General features: G+C 39.8%; 2 protein-coding genes across 3 annotated transcripts in view; one reads left to right on the forward strand and one right to left on the reverse strand.

Annotated features, from left to right (window-relative positions):
- Positions 1-1,101: 1,101 nt before the first annotated feature.
- Positions 1,102-9,418, reverse strand: ccdc12 (coiled-coil domain containing 12). Its single transcript, XM_073485517.1, has 7 exons — positions 9,301-9,418; positions 6,098-6,171; positions 2,697-2,776; positions 2,238-2,299; positions 2,124-2,158; positions 1,958-2,034; positions 1,102-1,483 (listed from the first exon to the last, which is right to left on the reverse strand). Exons 1-7 carry the CDS (start codon positions 9,382-9,384, stop codon positions 1,404-1,406), a joined length of 492 nt encoding a protein of 163 aa, XP_073341618.1. The 5' UTR covers positions 9,385-9,418; the 3' UTR covers positions 1,102-1,403.
- A 2,030-nt stretch (positions 9,419-11,448) lies between these two features.
- Positions 11,449-19,596, forward strand: part of nbeal2 (neurobeachin-like 2) — a 39,766-nt gene continuing 31,618 nt past the window's right edge. For both annotated transcript variants that reach the window (XM_073485178.1, XM_073485179.1), the window contains exon 1: positions 11,449-11,755. In XM_073485178.1, coding sequence (XP_073341279.1) covers positions 11,681-11,755 — 75 coding nt within the window. In that variant the 5' untranslated portion in view covers positions 11,449-11,680. The remainder of the gene's footprint in view (positions 11,756-19,596) is intronic.

Here is a 19,596-nt window from a genome sequence, read left to right on the forward strand (position 1 = left end):
CTTTGAGGGAAAGAAGAAAGCTGTTGAAGGGAGCAGGCGGCCTTGTATTAAGAGTAATAACTGTGCAATATCCTCTTTATCGAGGAGACAGTTTGGGCCTATGGGGACAGAAGATGCACTTTATTGTGAAAGGAGTGTTTCAGTTAAGAACAGGTATTTAGGTGCTTGCAATAGATATCACTTGTGAATGTCATACCAAAAGCCGCGTATTGTTATCCGTTCATCATTGTTCCTCTATTTATCACCCGTTGAATCAACACTAACTTTGATTCAAGCGTAGCAAAGATGTTCATGTTGCAGTAACTACAGTAGGGGTCACTTCATGATGATTAGAGTGAATTTTCAGATGATTTTCTGAATAAATATGATGTATTTAAAATGTGTCTTTTCTCTTATTGGATGCTGAGAGAACAAAACAAAGTAAGTAACATAATTAGGCCACATCACCACAACGTCCATCATTCAAACCCAGCAGGAGAGGTTTGTTCCCTGACATTTCCTGTCTGATTCTCTACTGTACTCCGTCCAGAAGGTTCTTGTTCTGATTGTTAGGGGTGAGAATCACAGAGTAACTCACGATACCATACTATCAAGATACAGCAATTCTGCGACTCTTGATGCATTGCTAGACAATCTGCGATACGTCATGACCTCTGTGTAACCGAAGAAGAAAAAACATCCCTAAAATTGCAAGAGGCAAAAAGCAAGAATTGCGGATCATTTCACTGCTCTGTGCTGTGTGCAAGGAGACTTCACTCACAGTGCAACTAGTTTACAATGCAGTTTGATATAAGCAAGATTAGAGCGCCTGCATGTTTTGATTAAAATATTGATATTTGTGACCGGGGTATCAATAAATAATGAGCTCTATTCCCATATCGATATTTTGTTCCACCCCCATCGTTCTGGCAGGACTACTTTAGGAATATTTTTTATAAAGATTCTTATAATTTTTAAATTTTTAAGTTAAGTTATAAGTTTTTTTCCACAAAATGTATTATGTCACAACATGTACTTGACAGCATGATGTAAAGTTCAAATACCGTGATAAAGGATTTAGTTTTAAGTAAAAAAGGTAAAATACATAAAAATGATCAGGCATTTGAAAAATTCACATTATTTTACTTGAAAATATAAAAAATTACAACAAAATATTTGATGGTTACGTTGACAATACACCTCAATACACCACATAACGTCAATGTACTACTACATATTTATGTAATAATGCAATGACACAACGCAGGACTCAGAATGGAAGTATGAAGACCTGACAACATTACTTTACACCCTGCGGAGATGAAAGTCTCTCTGGGCACAACACTGATGTGACAGTACAGTCGCAGTAAACCGTGGACATCCCTCTTGGAAGTCTCCTTTTTTAAATCTGTCACATCTTGGGTTCAGTCCGAGTCTCCCTCCTCCACTCCTACTGCTCCCACCGCTCCGGCCAATTCATCCTCGCTGCCTTTGAGACGATCCCCTGAACAAACACAAACACACACAGTCAGTCTGACTCATTCATTCACTACATTTTTCAATCAGTAGTTACATTCATCAAAGAAGGGACTTTTGGTTTTGGTTGCATGCCACTATAAACTCATTAACTGGGTAATTGTGAGTACATGTTAACAAAAAACATGTCTACCTGCACTCTTAATGTGTGCAGATATGGGGAATAGTAATCAGGGTGACACATTAAAACAAGGGACAACCTTTCAGTTTAAACCTGTTTAGCGTTCTCCATGAACACTCACGTCTATTTTTAGAATGTGGATCACACATCAGTGGAAGAATCACACCATTGATGTTATCAAAAGGCTTCGAGTCTCAGTGGAGTCGTGAAACCACAAAGCAATTAGCCTAATAATTCACGCCTAGCTGAGACGGGCCTGTCTCTGTGGTGTCAGGAAAACACAGTGATAGAATGTGAAAACATGAAGTGGGAAATACTAACGGATGAGCTCAGCGATGGCTCTCTGTGTTCTCCTCTCCAGCTTCTCCAGTTTCTTTGCTACGTCACGCTTGAGATCCCTAGAATGAGAATCAGAAAGTCAGAAAGAAAATTATTTTTGATTACACAAAGATTTTTATGCACCACACAGGTTGGAGGAAGGTCTTACCAGTCTGGTTTTCTTGGGGCAAGGTTGGCCAAATCCTGAGGAAAGAAAACAGTTAAATTTGGCAACTACAACTTTATTTCTTCAATAAATTAAATCCCAGAAAGGATTACTCACCACTTCTTCAATTATAGGCTCTGGATTAGCAGCCTCTAACTGGTCTTTTACTTTATCCTCCACTGCAAGCCAAAAATATTATCAGTCAAAAGTGATACATGATAATAGGAGAAGAATGTGCTCCGACCCCCCTGGAGGCAAAGTAATCAGTGACAGCAATATCTTCTTTTAAATCATCAATCTTAAAACGTGAACATGAAATGTCTATTATTTCTAGCAGCATCTCATCACCAACATGACTTATCTGTTCTATTGTTGGTTACGCTGTTGTTGTTTTTTTTGCTTGTTTTTATTTGTCTCACTGTTTCAATCTTGTAACTTTGTTTTGCAAAGAGCTGTATAATTAAAGTCTATATTATTATTTTTAAAGCAACAAAAGTATGGTATTAACAGCCCTCAAACAGAAAATTATCCAAGTTAACTTTTTTCAAAGCTTATCAATGATTGACAAGTTCTCACCTGATGCAGGTTTGGCTTTGGGCACCTGCCTTTGCTTCAGATCTTCATCCTCTGGAGTGTAATTCCTCAGCTTCAGCTCTCTGAGGACAGAAATACAGATAATCTAAGTTTAACCTTAGTGTAAGGACTGATGAGGAATACATAATCAGTCAACAATGCTCCCTCACTCTTTCCCCACTCTCTTGGCAGTCCAGGAGGTGGCAGTGTAGGCAAATATATTCCACCAGAGATTAAAAAGACCATCTGCACACCCTACACAGCTGCACATCTAATGTCTAGAGGGGCTTGGGTATAATGTCCCTCTTTATTCCTATGAACACGTCTGATTAACATGTTCCACCTGCTCCTGGGGAGAAGCAAACAGCTGAGGAATGCACTCCTTGATGTTAAATTACGCAGTCTTTCATCACATCTCCACACAGACTAAATTCTTGGCAAGCTGTAGCTGACATATCTGCAGATTATACACAAAGTCCAGGGGCAGCGGTAAACTATTGTCTGACCAGGCACGGACCAAGAGAGTTATCAGCTGTTGTGAGCTTAACATGGATTTGTGAGGAGGCTTGAGAGGGCCCACCCTTGATACATTCATCACACCCCTGCTGCCAACAGACAGACCGATGCCTTGTATGGGTATGGGCAGGAATGCTGGTCATGTTCTGCCTTTGGCTGACTGAAGGCCACTCCTAGTTCACACATCTCTCTTTCTCTAGGCTCCCTGACTCTCCTGAAGAGGAATATGTTGTAAAGCTGCAATGATTAGTCCATCGAAAAAAATTAATTGCCAACTATTTTGATCATCGATTTAACGTGCCAGTCATTATTTTAAGCAAAAATGTCAAACATTTGCTTCGTACATGTAATAATTTCCTGCTTTTCTTTGTCGACAATAAGAGCACTTTGGGCTCTGGGAAATTTTGGTCTTTTATAGGCTAAAAGATTCTTCAATTAATCGTAAAAAAAAAAAAAAAAAAAAGGTAGATCAACCAAAAATGAATATAATCATTAATCAATCTTAAAAAATTTCAATAATTTTGCCAACTTAAGCTTCACAGTCACAGGACAACAAAGTCCAGATGCCTTGACAGCAAATCACACCAAGTTTCTAAGTTTAGATTGGAGAAGTCAGAAGGCTCCAGCCCAAGGCTAACTAAAGGCCACCATTTATCCACCTTCAGTAGATCAAACTGTGATGACATAAAATAAACTTTTAAAAAAGGGTAGTGTAATGTGTCATTGAAACACCACACTGAAAAGGGTTCTTCCTCTAGGAAGCAATTATTAACCATTGCTTCATTTCTATTGGGCAGCATTATGCAATATATTGAGTGAAAGTGGAAATTTTGGTGTAAGGGTGGCACTTGTGCAACGGCACTGGGAATCACAAAAATCAACAAGTGTCATCATTTGAGAGCCACAACATTCAAGAAAAAAATGTGATGGCACTCTTGCAGTTATCTGTGTACAAAATTTCTATCTGGATCTAAACGTGGGATCATGGGAGTTGTTGTCTTCAGTGTGAAACAACTACCGCTGCTGAAAATGTATCTGATGTGACTAAGGTAGAATTGTTCACTGACAAGGTAATGTAATGAAGCTTTTTGCTAGCCTGTGTTGTAAGCCTAATCCTTCACATAGTCAGGTTTGCCAACTTCCTGCCTCACTCTCTGGTGTATCATCTAATGTTTCCCCAGAAGAAACAGAAACAGGTGACCAAATGAAAAACACTGCTGTTACTTACATAAAATGAATTCTCTGGGTTTGATCATTGTTGGAAATGTTTGGGATAAAGTAACTACACAACTAAACAAAATGCATAACAAAGGTTCTACTCTTTTTTAGACATTTTAATGAGAAATGTTACATATTATATCTTAAAGTAAAAATAGTTACCTGATGGGGGGGTGCTAAATAAAAGATCAGGAGGTCTCAAACATCAATAAGTATCTTTGTCTAGGGACCATTAATATCAAAACTGAATTTCACGCCTCCTTGGCCGGTAAATGTTGACATATTTACATTACAGACCAACGACTTGGGAAGAAACATACTGAAAAAAACATCCCTCTTAAATCCCACAACTAGCAGGACATAAAAAAACAGAATAAACAAACTGTACATGTAAATTTGTTCTCCCTTTAAAGTTCAACATCTCTCCTTTTTTCCCTCAACTGTCTCTTAGTTGGATGCGTCCAAACCTTTAGAGTGTGTTTACACATTTCCACTTCAAGCACACTGTGGCATCAAAGAGAGCCAGTGATAAATTCAGAGCACTGACCGGAGTGTGGCCCTCTCGAAATGTTTAGAGTGAACTGTGGCGGTGGAGGAGGGGGAGGAGGGGGAGGAGGAGGAGCAGCCGAGTGTTCAAATGTTTACACACCGATATCAAGCTACCTGCTCCATTCACCAGAGCAAAAATAACCAGACAACGATCAGCCAGAGACTGTAAAAGCCAACATGTCATTAGTCAATATCTTAGAAGATTTTGAATTTATAGGAGTCTTGTTTGCCATTTCCAGTTATGTTAAATTTGCTTACCTGTCTGTCTATCTAAAAACAACAGCACTAACAACACCTAACAAGACGTAACAGGAAAAGCTGCATGGGGCAGTTGGTGCCTTTTGTAGAATAAGCTTGGAGGAATGTACAATAACACACAGGGACCCGAACAACTTTCAGCCCGACATTTTAAACTTGAGGATCAACAATAACTAAAGGACAAACATGTTGATTGTTGTGTTCTTTCATGCCTTTGTTTGGCAATTCGATCTCCCATGAAATTTTAATACCAATCCCAAGATACATTACACTCACACCCTGCTACAGATGTGTGTCTTGACTGAGCAAAACACAGATTAAAAAAACCCCAGAGTACATCCAACCCTGGTCTTTTCTCTTCACTGACAAATGTTAAACTAGGCCTTTAAACTCTGTAGCTATTTTCATTCTCATGAGAGAGATCTGTCCTGTCAGACTGGAGGAAACACAGCGACACTCCCTCGGAGCAGTCATTAAATATAAACAATGGAAAAAAAGGTCCTGTAGGACAGGAAAGATGGCTGCTCCTTCCTACCAACACACAAAGTTGAGCAACCTGCAGGATATTTGAGCAGTTAATAGCACGAGGCTGTAATCCAGTTCAGTGTAAACACTGCATCTCATGACCTACACTGAGACATGCATGGTGTTACAAGAAGATGGTGCTCAGATAAGGGCAGATAAATGCTCTGATGATGTACTTCCATATCAGTTTCAGTTCCGTTTGTGCTGCTTAAAAAGACTCAGCTAAAAGGGGAGAGCAACAGTGAGCAACAATTGAAGAAATCATGATGTGCTTTAATTAAAAATAATAAGAAAAAAAACAAATAACAGCTGTTTTGTTTGAGGTGTGATGAACCTACCTGTGCCTCTCTTCAGTAGTCTCCTCAAGTGAAGCTTTTTTGCTCTCTGGCTCCCCATCCTCCTCCTCTCGCCCCTGTTAAAATATCCCCACAACATCAATAAAATAACATTAATTTAGCATATATTATTCTCAAAGTAAAAGGATTACTCTTCAGTCAATGGACTGTCCAGAATTAGCATTGATTATTATTGTATTCTGCACTAAAGAATCAGTGAATTATTAAATAAAACCTGGCAATGACACAAGAGAAAGGCAAAAAGATGACCTCTTTTAGAAAAATTAACCTCTTCATTAGCCAGAGATCTGGAACAGTAAGGAGATACATAGTACACGCGGGCTAGCGTGTTTTTTGCGTTGGCCCATTATTTGGGACTCAAATAACAAATCTACATTTCACTTCAGTTATTACTGAAGGCATTGTCCTATTTAGTAGATGCAGAACTTTGAAAACTGGACCTAATAAATTAGTGAAATGAGAACACTAAGTTGCTCCAGGACTAGCTGCAACAACAACAGCCTCTACTGAAGTACCCTAATATAAACAATGAAGAAAACAAATTATGACATAGGCTTGCTGAAATTCAGACAAAAATAACATGAACCCCCCGTGAAAATTGGAAACAAAAGAACTCTGAACTCCTCCCATCTTGCATTTTCCTGAAGAGGCTTCCTCTCCACCTGTTTGAACAATTCGACCAGTGACTCATTCGTGAAGTGTAGTACAAAAGGAAAACAACCCCCGGCTTCAGGAATGTCAACAATCATTTATCAAACATTGTGAACTAAGCCAGTATGCCTCTGTCCAAAACCAGCTTAGTGAAACACATTGTGGTCTAAATGCCAAAACAGTGGCTTACACACCAAACAGGGTTTCCTGGTGAAAAAAGAATTAATATCCATAACTGAAAGACTGTCATACTGGAATAACAGTGTCATGTTCCCATAGATAAACACAGACAGCCTCCCTACTGAAGTACAACTGAAAACCTGCTCCGACAACCTGCTCTCAATCCAGTATGTGAGTCAAGACCAAAGGTGTGCGTTGATCATGAACTTTAATAGTAAAATTATCATGGGGCAATATTTGCTCAGCATACAATCCCACCTTGATAATTACTGATATGAAAGAGTTCTCAAACACTTCTTACACATAACTTAAATTTTACGTTGCAGTGAGTGGTAGTGGCCACAGAGATCTGCTACTATTTTGTTGGGTTGCTTCCTTAAAACAAGTTTTCACAGATTCTGATCTGCACGTTTCATGCAACAGAAGACTTAATTCAAATCCTCTTTTACAGCTATGAAAGTTTCAGTTTCTCTTCTGTCTTTTGACCTTTGGAATGCCACAGTGGGCAGTTTATAACTGTGTGGTGTAGGAGAGTTCTTCTCTACTGTGAGTTTCTTTGGTTTTAAATCTATCCTATAACTAACTTTTGGATTACTGAGCAATCTGCCAATTATTTTCTACAATTAACCAATTGTTTAGTCGATCAAATGTCCAAAAAATTTCCCAGAGCCCAGAGTGACGTCTTCAAATTTCATTTATTGTCATAAATGACGAAGAAAACAGTAAATTCTCGCGTTTAAAAGGTTAAACCAGCAAATGTTTGACATTTTTGCCTAAAAACCGACAGACACGATTAATGGATTATCAAAATAGTTGGCAATTAATTTTATTTTGTTTGGCTAATCATTGCAGCTCCACCTAAAACTATGCTATGACTTTTCACAATTTAGAAATCAAGATTTACTGCTACATCAATTCTTCTCCCGTCAAGAATTCAGCTATTTGCTAAAAATAAATGGGTGTAAGACATGCTGACCACAATGATGAGCATCATTTCCTCTCTGAACACAAATACATAAAATAAGACTTGGTTCACTCACACTGTGGCACTGACCTCAAACATATCACCTATGAGTGAAAAATATCTTACTAATAACCTGGTTAGTTATTATTGACTTCAGCTTAAGAAATTTTGGAGATGATCAAGAAGTTGACATACACCCCACCATAGTTTGGTTTGTGCAGAAGACAGCTAAAAACAGGCCTATTTAGTATTCATTGCAAAACATTTGTGAGGGAAGTTACAAAATTCTTCCAATACAGCCTGATTAGTTGAAATAGCCCTGATATCCTCAGGCTCTCACCAATTATTTTTCACACATTCCCGCCATCTCCCCCATCTGAAAAATATCGCTCTGTGTTCCATTATAATCCAAGACCTATCTGACTAGTGGTGGCCCTATTTATCTGCTCCATGATAAACTTTAATGACTGATTGTCATTAAATACTGATCAGGCATAAAAAATGATTCCCATCACTGTGAGGCAGCAGACATCCTTCCACAAAGAGAGGGTCAGGGCTCTCATCCCTGCATCCACCATCTATCCTGTTCCTCTGCTTGTCAACATGATATCTGTTAAATGCTGTGCTGAATATCTGCTAAGTGTCTTAAATGCAAAGAAATACACCTTCTGCTTCAGCTCTGGTATTAAGAAACATGACCGGTGAATACAAAATGCCATCAGGAGCATTAGAAGTTGAGATTCCTGTTTCGACATGTGACTTCTGTTTGATTATAGTATTTTCGAGGGATCTTAAAGGCTAATTGACTGTGGTAATTTACTGTAACTGACCACTTCATGTGAAGCTAATCATATTCGGCCAGAGGTGCAGTTTTCACTGTAGTGGCAGCAAAAAACAGCATTATACCACCAGCATGTTATAAACACTGTGCAACGTGGAACCAGTACATGCACAAAACAGAGAGCTGTTGTTGTAAACTAGCCATGAACTCTCACTAATTCTTACTGACAAGCTGAGATTCAGCTAAGACATTAACTTTGACACATGACTAGAGGATGCACTACTTTGTTACTGTCTTTGAGAGTCCAGGCTAGCTTCGGAAATTAGCTGCACAGACAAAACAGACAAAGCTTAACTATAACCACAAACCTATTCAACAAATAAATACTTGACTTAACTGAATCTAAACTGTACGTCAAAACCTGCATGTTCTCACAGCACCACTAAAAAGACGAACCAAGTGTATGAATGATTTGCTGACTACCCCTGAGTATGCTAACGTTAGCTACAAGCTAAGTTAGCTAACGTGACCTCACTAACAAAATAAAGCGTTTTATACAGGCTGTGTCGCATTTATCAGAAACCAGACATCACGAGACAAGATACTTACATGAAGCTGTTTGTCTCTTAGTGCTTTTAGCCTCTCTTTTCTCTTCAGGGCCTGCTCCTGTAGTGACCCAACATTTTTCTCCATGTTTATATCTGCACGCCGCTCAGTTCTATCTGGCATCCATCGGCGGGCCTGGCTGAGGAGGTAAAAACGACCGTCGAGCACATCGATCGCGGTGGCCTGTTGCTCGCTCATATGATATTTTTGTGTTTTCTTGATACATTTCTTCTGAATTGTAAACTATATTGACTGAAATCGAAATATTCTTAATTAAAAATCAAATTCCTATTTAATATAATAAGATTTCCAAAAATGTAAGCACAAGCAAAAAGTTTATGTTAAGGTTTATATGGATGTTTTGGCACATGGAGTGATACTTCCATTGATTTAACTATCAGAGGCTCACTGTGAAGACTATTTTTTTGAAGAACTGAAGAAACTTACTTTTCCACAATGAACACATCTTTACATTAATGGGGATACATAGGACACAGTGGCACATTGTCCTGTCTGTTGATGGTCACACTGTCAGGTCATGGTTAGGAATGTAGGCCATTGCCATGGTAATACAGCTGCCTCCATTCGAGCTTCAACGTTAGTGTGTGACAACACAAACCTGGTTGTGTTGAGGATGCAAGGCATTTAAAAGCATCGATAGGCTAAATCAATAAATTACCCATTTGTAATACATGTTAGAGGCAAATGAAGAGACAAATTAACTCCTGGATTGATTACACACTATAAACAGTATCGACTACCATAGCAGATTGGGAACAGTTGTTTATACTGCAAACTATCCACTCAGTGCAACAGACACACCACTTGTCTTGAAAAAAAGATGCATTGGCTCTGCTTCAATAGCCACAAATTTGAGCAACTGAGACACAAAAAACAACTCTAAGGATATGATTAACTCATAATATATGATGCTTTTTTGGAAAAATCACCCAACTGCATGTAGTAGTTGGGCCCTTGTTTCTTTATATAAATTATGTAAAACAAACACAACTGTTCATAGTCATACATATATGTCGTATTCAAGAAAAATTAGACATAGACACTATATTTATATATCTCACAACACTTTATTTATATATCTCACAATTCATACATAAAATGCACCACAAGGTACTTACCATTGAAGCAGGTGATCGTAACATTTATGATGAATCAAGAGAGAAATAAAATCAGACTGGATTTAAACAGCAGGATAGGGCAAGATAAAACAAGATAAAACAAGCATCTGGTAAAAACACCTCAAGAGAAAGCAGTATAGAATAAAAAAATAAAACAACCATTCGGTAAAAACAAACTTGTATCGGCCTACACTGCATATAATTAAACACTTTTACTTTTACTGGAGTGATATTCTGAACACATTCCTATATTTTACTTTGTGCAGCACCACTTTTACTATTGAAGGTCTCTCAGTTTATTTTTTCAGGATTGTTGGTCAGTTTTCATCAGGACATAATAAAATGTTGGCAATAAGTATTTATTACTTTGCCACTGAGGCCCCATGAACCCTCATAAGTAGCTGTTAGAGTCTGAAGTCCAGTCCTGTATCTGTTTATGTGTCAGTATGTTATCAGTTCATCATCCTCTGTCTCCAGACATTGCTCAACAAATATTTTTTTTATTCAGAAAACTATGATCACATGCACATATTCAAGCACACATTTTGATATTTTCCATCTTCTTTATGATCACCTAATAAAACAAATACCTGACTCTATCTTTGCTCGTGCATGCAGACAGACTCCAGTTGTCTGAGATGTCATGAGGAGGCTGCATCTGTGTGTTTATGCGTGCGTGTGTCTTTAAGAATATCAGCCTACCTGTGAGCATGATCTACAATCAACTCTTCACTGTATCTCTTGCCTTGTTAATAGAGTCAGACACTAGTTGATGGTAATTTTGCCCCCTGCTGCACAGGGACTGGTCACCTCTTACAGACTGGATCCACACGGCGCACAGCGCAGTCGTTTCTCGGCGTGGAGCTGGATGGCATCTGTCGCTTCCGTGGGAACTCTCTCCAATAGGAATCATACAGCAACAAGCTCGCTTTAAATGCGGACATGGGTGTTTCTCCAGACATGCATTTCCACGCATTTGTGTTCCTGGTTTTACTATTTCGACAGTGATCGCAGCGTGGCCACATCCACACCGTCATGTTGGGCTTTTTCACGCCGCTCTGATAACTTTGCGTGCCGAGACAGAAACAGCACTTTTGTCTGGATTATTGCGCCCCGAATTTTTTTTTTTTTTTTTTTTGCAGGAATGGTTCACAGGAGCGTGTCGCGTCCTCCTGCCTTTGGGAAACAACTTCAGACAGCCCTGGCTCTTATGATTTATTAAAAACAAGAAGAGGGAGAGAATAATGAGCAACCACAAGGGCGGCGGGATGGCATCGAAGGAAAGGCTGTATGAGCTGTGGATGTTGTATTACACAAAGGTGAGTGCGAGTGCGGAAGACCTGACGGTGACACCTGTTGTTGCAGCAGGTCCTCAGCCTGAAGTTTACAACATGAGCGCCCCCCCTACACACACACGATGGTAGCCTGTGTGATCTGTGTGTCGTTTGTTGTGATCGGTTTTTATGAGGAAGTCGCCTGTTTGTTCTGGGGCTTGTTTATTTACCTAGGCTGCTATAAGCGCACACCAGAGAGGGGTATCATGTCATATAGGCTGTCATGTGTCTGTTGTCACTGAGGCATTTGAGTTATGGAGAGCATTTGGTGATCACTGAAGCAGATTAACTCACTTTACCAAGTGCGTTTGATCGTGTACCTGTCATGCAGGTGTAACTGAGGCTACTTCCTGTTCCTGTTCCTTCCTTGTCTCTCTTCCTCAAATTAAACAGTAATGGGATTAAAGGATAAACTCAGCCAAAAATGAAAATGAAGTGGTTATCTACTCGCCTCCATGCCGATGGAGAGTCAGATGAGGTTTTTATAGTTCACAAAAAAATTTCTGGAGCTTCACAGCAAAACAGCTTTGCAGCATTCGTCCCTAAACAACTAAACTAGATGGGGACTTGTTTTAAAACGTAAAAAAACGACAGAAAAAAATCACAAGATGGTTCCATACAGCTCGTCGGGCGTAATCCAAGTTTACCGAAGGCGCGAGATCCCAAATTGATTTGAAAATATGTTATTTACACCCCGTTTTAAAGTCGCCGCTATGCTAAAAACACGCTGTCTGAAGTGGTTGCGCGAGCTCAACCATGCTTCGAGGGTGTAAGTAACGTTTTTTAAAATAATTTGGGATCTCTGTGCCTACGGACATTTCTATTACGCCAGATGAGCTGTATGGCTGATATTTGTTTTCAGTTGTTTAGGAGACTGCTACAACACTGTTTTGCTGTGAAGCTCCAGAAATGTTTTGCCGACTACGAAACTTCACCTGACTTTCCATCGACATGGGGGAGACTAGATAATGACTGAGTATTCATTATTGGGTGAACTTATCCTTTAATATTTAAATGGAGCCTGTTTGTGTTCAGGAAACATATTCTTACCTGGAGCATCTGTTTATGACCTGGTGCCAGCAGCACATTGCCTGTTACTCATACTGTATAGTTAAATTTTAAATAAGAAACAATATTAATGTGAATACCGACCTAATTAGCAATATCCTAAACTGAGTGTCACATTGTACAGTGTGATATTTTGGTCTCTAATGTTGCTCCCTGTGGGTGTGACTGCAGCTCATTCCTTTTGGTTGTTCATTAAGGTGCAATATCTTGGTAATGATGATGAGAACAAATGAATAGTAAAAGGAGACTGCACATGCCTTCATGTCACGTCTCCTCTCGAAGGAGGAAAAAAGTTTGGCTGTGAATAAATTATTACTATTTAATGCTGGTGCAATCTGCTTCCATGCCTGAGGACAGAGAAAACAAGATGAGACTTCTTTCCAAGTTTGCATGCACAGTACTGTATATTCACTGTGGGGCATGAAGACTCCCCTCTTATCATCACAGCTCATCTTGACAATGATAATGTCAGGTCATGGACAAGGACATTTTTCATTACACATGTATCTATTGAAAATTGGTTTAATTTCAGACTGGGCTTAATCCCTACTGGGAAATCAGCCAAAGGTTTGAAAAAGGGCAGAAGTCAATACTGGAATAACTGCAAAAATCCCCTAAGTGAGCAAGGAATGCATCACATCTTACAGCGTTTACTATCAAAGTGGCCATTACGGTCACTTTAGGCACATCCCAGAGGAAATACGTTTCTAATCCGCCCTGCTCGTTCTCCTCTGGGCTGCTGCTGCTGCATGTACAGCTGTAGATTTACTGAAGTTTACATCATAGTCTTTAACAAACAAAATAAGATGTAGGCCCTGTCACAAATTATCCATTGCTCGAAAGACTCATGGGTATGTGTGTGTGTGACTGTGACAGCTGTCGAGCATCTCCATGTGCGAGACCACTTCCTTATTAAGCTGCCTCTTGGCTCTCGGTTATCTCTCGTCAGCTGCCCTCAAGGCTAAAGGAACAAAGTTTATAATTGTCTAATTTCTCACCAGAGAATGACGCATGGATTTCCGAGCTTTCTTGCAAGTACACCCTTTGCATGTGTGCAAATGACCTGCCCATATTGCCTAGCTGCGGTGAAGGATGGCAGTGGAAATGGATTTCATTGAGCCCAGTATTAAACGTCACCACCTTATGTGACTCAGAGGGAAACAATAGGCTGCAGAGAGGCGGCCGAACCACTTCAGAGAACAATCACTTAGCCTCTCCTGTAGACATCAACATGCCACTGTTTGTGATGTTTTTGTTCTGTGCCTGTTTGGCAAGTTGTCACCTACAATATCTTTTCTAGAGGCAGGACACATCCCATTTAGGACTCACAGGCCTTGTTTTGTGACTCATCACACATCGAGTTGTGACTGTTGTTAATGAATCAAACAGGACAGGAGACCTGAGCTCGATTTATTGTGCTTTTTGTTAGTGCTGTAAACAAGCTTTACCTGATGCTCTCTGTTTGAGTCCCAACAAACACACCCCTGCAGCTGTCTTTACAGCCTGTAACAGGGCTGAATTTAGGACTGTAAATATTTCAGTCTTGTGCATCTCTGCTGATGACACCAGACTTATTCATGTAATAGTTACAGACTTCTTTTAAGTTTTTTCTGCATTAATCTACCTTTGTGTGCAAGATAAATCCTGACGGCATCAGTGCATGTTTGCACAAATATTTAGTAAACTTATATGTAAGATTATGGGACTTTACAGTATATAATAAATCTGTGATGAATCCCAACAATTGATTCCAGCATGTTTGAGTACATACAATATCACAGCCATCGTTCTGCATCTGCAATAAGAAAGCAAAGCCTGCTCAGGCTTGTCGGTGATAAAGGAGCTCGGCTTCCTCCGATTGTGCAAGAAATCACACGCCCCTCGCAAGACTTTCAGATCAGCTGAGGTCTGAGGACTGATGTGAAATGTGGAAAAGTCATTGTGATGTAACTTGCACTAAAGCTGAAGTTAAATAAATACATCCTCTATACAGATGATAGACAGGGAATGATAGTTCAGTAGATGATTTTCTGGAAACATTTTCCATTATAGACCAGAGGGTTGCTGAAGTCGGGATAGAATTATATGGACACAGTATATCATCATAGTCATGCATTTATTTCATCATATAAACCTATAAACAACTGTGTTGTGAATGTACAAATACAATGTTTATTCACTAAATGCTTTAGTTTTCTAAAGGTGAGAACGTGTGAAGCCAAGTGAAGCTCAGCGAGAATCAAGATAATCTTGCAATGAGCAAAACATTCCCGTCTCTTTCATTTGCCAGAGTTAAAAACCACCTTATTGGCCCAATCTCAGAGCTCCATATCTCATATCTGAGAATGTATTTCAGACCATCATCAAATGCTCATGCCTGACAGATATGGACGTACACAGAGCATTCTGATCTAATCACTGAGGGAGTAACTGAACTTGTCAGATCGTGTCCAAGGACACCCAAAAGGCTATTGTTTTTGGATGTGCTCATTCTTTTTCCCACGTCAGCATACATTAATACTGCAACTGCTGGAGTTTACTTTGACAACAGTTTAACAAGTTTTGTTTCATTACGTGCCAGTTGTAGTGCTGCAACTAGGGGTTGTTTTCTGAACTGACAACTTTGAGGCTGATTTTCCTAACTAATTGATTTAGTTCAAAACTGTGACCAATGTTAGAAATAAGTTACCAGAGCCCAAAGTTATGACTTCCAAGTTAACTGTTTTGTGCCAAAACCACTAAAGTACCAAACTGTGTTCAGTTTACAGTAATATAAAACAGAAAAACAATCAAGCCCTCATATTTTAGAAGCAGGAACCAGAAAATTTGGTATTTTAACTGGATAAATGGTGAATTGCTAAAATAGTCATGTTTTTTTTCCCTGCTAAGCGTTTTATTGACTATTAATGTAGCTGTTGATGGTTACAGCAGTTCAATTAAAGGGACAGTTCACGGACAAGAGGCTCGTGTTGGCGTCCTCTTCGGCTGAGCTGTAACATTGGCTAGCATAGTTAGCTTAGTTAGCTCGCAACTCGTCCATGAGGAGATGCACTCCTTCTTCTGCGTGGTGATAAGGCTGGCGGATGTCTTACATGAAACTATTCGCAACAAGGTCCGTGGATTGTCCATGATTGCTAGAAACGGACATTGTTGTTGAGTTTTTCAGATGTTTTTTTTTTTTTTGGTGCTCTAAGAACCACAAACTGTGGTGCCATCTAATTCATTGTATTCAAGAGTAGGCAGGCATCTCAACGGCCAATATCTCCTAAACTCAGCAACTCACACCAAAACAATTCAGATGGATAAGTAGCACTACAGATGAGAGAAAATATATATATTTTTTGTTTTGGGGGGCACTGTCCCTTTAAGTGTAATTTCTTTAAAAAAGCTGGTTTCGTGTTTTGCAAAAGCATCCATCAACTTGCAGCGTTCAGGCAACTATATTGACAATCTGTTCACTGTTTCATCAAGTAATTTTTCAGCCAGAATATGAAACGAGCTCTTTCTGTTCCTGCGTCTCAGCTGTGAGAGTTAGCTGTTTTTCTTTGTCCTGTGTGAAAAGCATATTGATCATTTTTGGAAGGTAAACAAGCTATTTTTTTGAAGACATCAATTTGTGCTGTCATGACAATTTTGAAGTTAACAGGAGGAAATGATCTCAGTGATGCAGTAAGAAAGTCTTAATATATGCTGAAGCTCCCTGACCCAGGACTCACTTAGGTAAACTACAGACCCTCTAGATGTCATAATTCTGGATGAGAGTGTGAAAGGAAGAAGCATTTCTCCCAACCGCTTCAGAACAAGTTGCCTCAGTTCCAAGCTGATGAAGAAAAGTGTGTGATTATCCTGTGATTATTATCTTGACGGACCGGTGGAGGGACTAATTGAGGCCTGCAGTGGTAGAAATGGACCACAGTGACAACCCAACTGCTACCCATCCACACAGCTGCGAAACCACCTCCTCTGACTGCTATGAAGAGAGACCAAGTCACACTTCCTGGCTTTTGTTGCCATCAGTCACCCTACTGTCTCAGTTAATGATCATGCTATGATTCACATCAACACACTGCAGTGAGTGCACAACAACAGCAGCAGCACATCCCTGCAGCTCACGATGACGATGTCCTGTGAGCCTTGTGACTGAATTCCCTCGTGTGCCTCCATCTCCCCTGTTTACCAACAGAGGGGCCAACCAGGAAAATCAAAGTGCTCTTTGCTTTCACTTGTGCAGGAAGCTGGAGCGAAGCTGAATGCCAAGCAGCAGAGAGCAGCACAGCTGCTCGGCCTTGTGCAGAGAAAACAGAGATAAATGACACAGTTTATTAGGGGTCAGTACCTCATGGTTGGTGTGTGACATCTGTTTAATAGTGGCTTTAATTTGCCTTTTTTCTCTTTCAAACACATCAAACAAAACTGCGAGATAGTTGCTCGGGGCGATGTTGAGGAAAAGAAGCCGATAGAACTGAAATCAAAGGGTTTGAGTCTTGAGAGATCAATATTAAGTTTGTACGGGATGATTTTTAAGGTTTGTTAAGAGTACAGACATGAACCAGGTGTCTGAACCAATTTTGCTGCAGTAAACCACAGTGTATTTCACCTGGTTTTACTTCTCATTGTCAAAGCAGATTCACTTCCTATCTCTGATCTCATTTTTTTATATTATACACCAAAAATCGAGCTGACAATCTAGATGGGGAACAGAAAAAAATGATGTTTCCTTTCTCATAAAAGTAGAAAACGAAGCTGCATTTAGTGATGTTCAGTTAACGCCCTTTTACATACAGATGTACGATCATAAAATCCAAATTGCATCACTTAATTAACCCCTATCACTGTGTTCCCAGTGAGCAGAAAGAGAACTGATGACGCGCCCTGTGCAGGCTATCATCATGTCATCATCAACACTGGATTATTAAGTGTCACCCTAAAAAGCCTACTATTATATCCTCACTAATGTTAGGGAGGATTCATTCATTCAGATTCTCGTTGCTGTAAAATAAAGCAAAGCTAAAGGGGTGTTGCAAATATTTGTCAGTGTCGTTGCCTCTCCTACTCGAGTGTTGAATACCTGATTGTCCAGATGTCGAAGGCACAAAACAATAGGTTGTTTGCAGTTTCCTGTTTTCAGAGTACATGCAGAGATTTCATTAAGAACGTGTGTCATTGTATTATCTTTTCTCAATAACTTGCTTGTCAGATGCTGCATACAGTGATTAGGTAAATGTATGTGAAGTAAGGTCTCTCCAAATGGAAATACAGTATTCCTTAGATTATGCATTCATTGCTCCATCTTGTCACATTTTCATCTGTTTGTGCTCCAACACAACTCAGTCAGTGACACACACAGACAGCTGAATTGCAATCTTTCTCCTGTGACATATTTTTGTCATGTTAAATTTAGAAAAGAATAAACTCACTCCTGGCGCTTCATTGTTGCTGTGGGAAGTTTTTATAGAGGCCTCCCTTGTACGGTATCTACTCATAGCTAGAAACAAAAGAGAAGGGGTTTGACGAGGAGCAGAGCATGAAGGATATTAGCCTCGGTTAAAGTGACATGTCATTTCCTGGTTTGCTTGCTTGGCGTTGGAAGACAAGAAGGGAGCGAGTCAGACGCTGGTGCTGGTTTGAAGTGATGTGCAGCTTCTGAGCTGCTGGCTGAGGACTACACTGAAGGCTCATCTGAGACCTGGTTCGCAGAACCTGGCAACCCTGCTCAGCCACATACAATGAGAGATGGACTGGCACATAAGTCAATGCCAGTTGGTAATGTACATTTGTCATTAATGCAGCATTAGAAAAGTTGTGGATACATAATGTTTTCAGAGTTAACCGCATTAGATTTCCATTTCTCTTTAGCAGAGGAACTGTGGCAATTAGATGCAAGGAGCTTGAGCGTGTAGATAAAGTATGTATGTTGGAGCTCTGTACTTTAGGTTTAGCTTTTAAAGTAATCTGCATCAACTGCAGCACACTTTACACGGCTCGTTTTTGCATGTCCGCTAAGGGGAAGCACCTGAGTGATTGTTATACCATGTGCTCTTTATGGTATTTGTGTACAATGAGTCAGTCAGTCTAAAACAAATCATGTCTCCCTGCATGCTGCCTCCTCTACAGAAGCTGCATCAAAAATCAGTAACTTCTTGCAGACTCAGCTAATTAAAATGTTCAGCTTGTTCCATCACACGGTGCACCAGGGAACATTTCTAGATGTTCTGTGTTTTGCAATTAGGAACAGTGGGTTCTCACGAGGAGCACCACATTTCCCAATCATCAGGACTTCTTAAAGATCATTGGGTTTTTATATACAGAACTGTTCTTCTGGAAAGCTGACCTGTTTATGTTGTTTGTGTTATTTGGTCTATGTGAGATTGAGAGACTGATGTGAGGAGGGAAGAGTGGCAGGATATGTTGCACTGCAGAGGCTGATTAAAGCCGAGATAACGACTGTTGTATGTAAACATCCTCGACAAATGAAGCCGTCTTAAGTGACAGTAAAAGGACACAGTGATGCAGGAACGTCTTGTTCGAGACGGTGGCCTACAGGGAACACTTGTTCTTGTATGCTACCCATTGTGTACTGAGTTAACTTATGACTGTGAACTTAAAAAAGAAAGGAACGTGTTGGTTGAGTTTTTCTTTCAACCTCGCTGTTTTGAAAAAGGAAAGAATTGGCTCATGTGTTCCTCTCTGTGAGTTACATCTCTTCGCAACATCCTGTTACAAAAACAGGTCATATGGTTTAGTCAGTGCCATGTTTT

The sequence above is a fragment of the Pagrus major genome, chromosome 17 (assembly GCF_040436345.1).
Source record: "Pagrus major chromosome 17, Pma_NU_1.0".
Lineage (NCBI taxonomy): Eukaryota > Metazoa > Chordata > Actinopteri > Spariformes > Sparidae > Pagrus > Pagrus major.

What these genes read in the sequence shown, in the direction of transcription:
- ccdc12 (XM_073485517.1), bottom strand. Translation starts at nt 9,384, where the DNA reads ATGGAGAAAAATGTTGGGTCACTACAGGAGCAGGCCCTGAAGAGAAAA. An exon ending in TAAGAGACAAACAGCTTCAT is followed by an intron (nt 6,172 to 9,300) that starts GTAAGTATCTTG and finishes ATATTTTAACAG; the next exon opens with GGGCGAGAGGAGGAGGATGG. An exon ending in ACTACTGAAGAGAGGCACAG is followed by an intron (nt 2,777 to 6,097) that starts GTAGGTTCATCA and finishes TTCTGTCCTCAG; the next exon opens with AGAGCTGAAGCTGAGGAATT.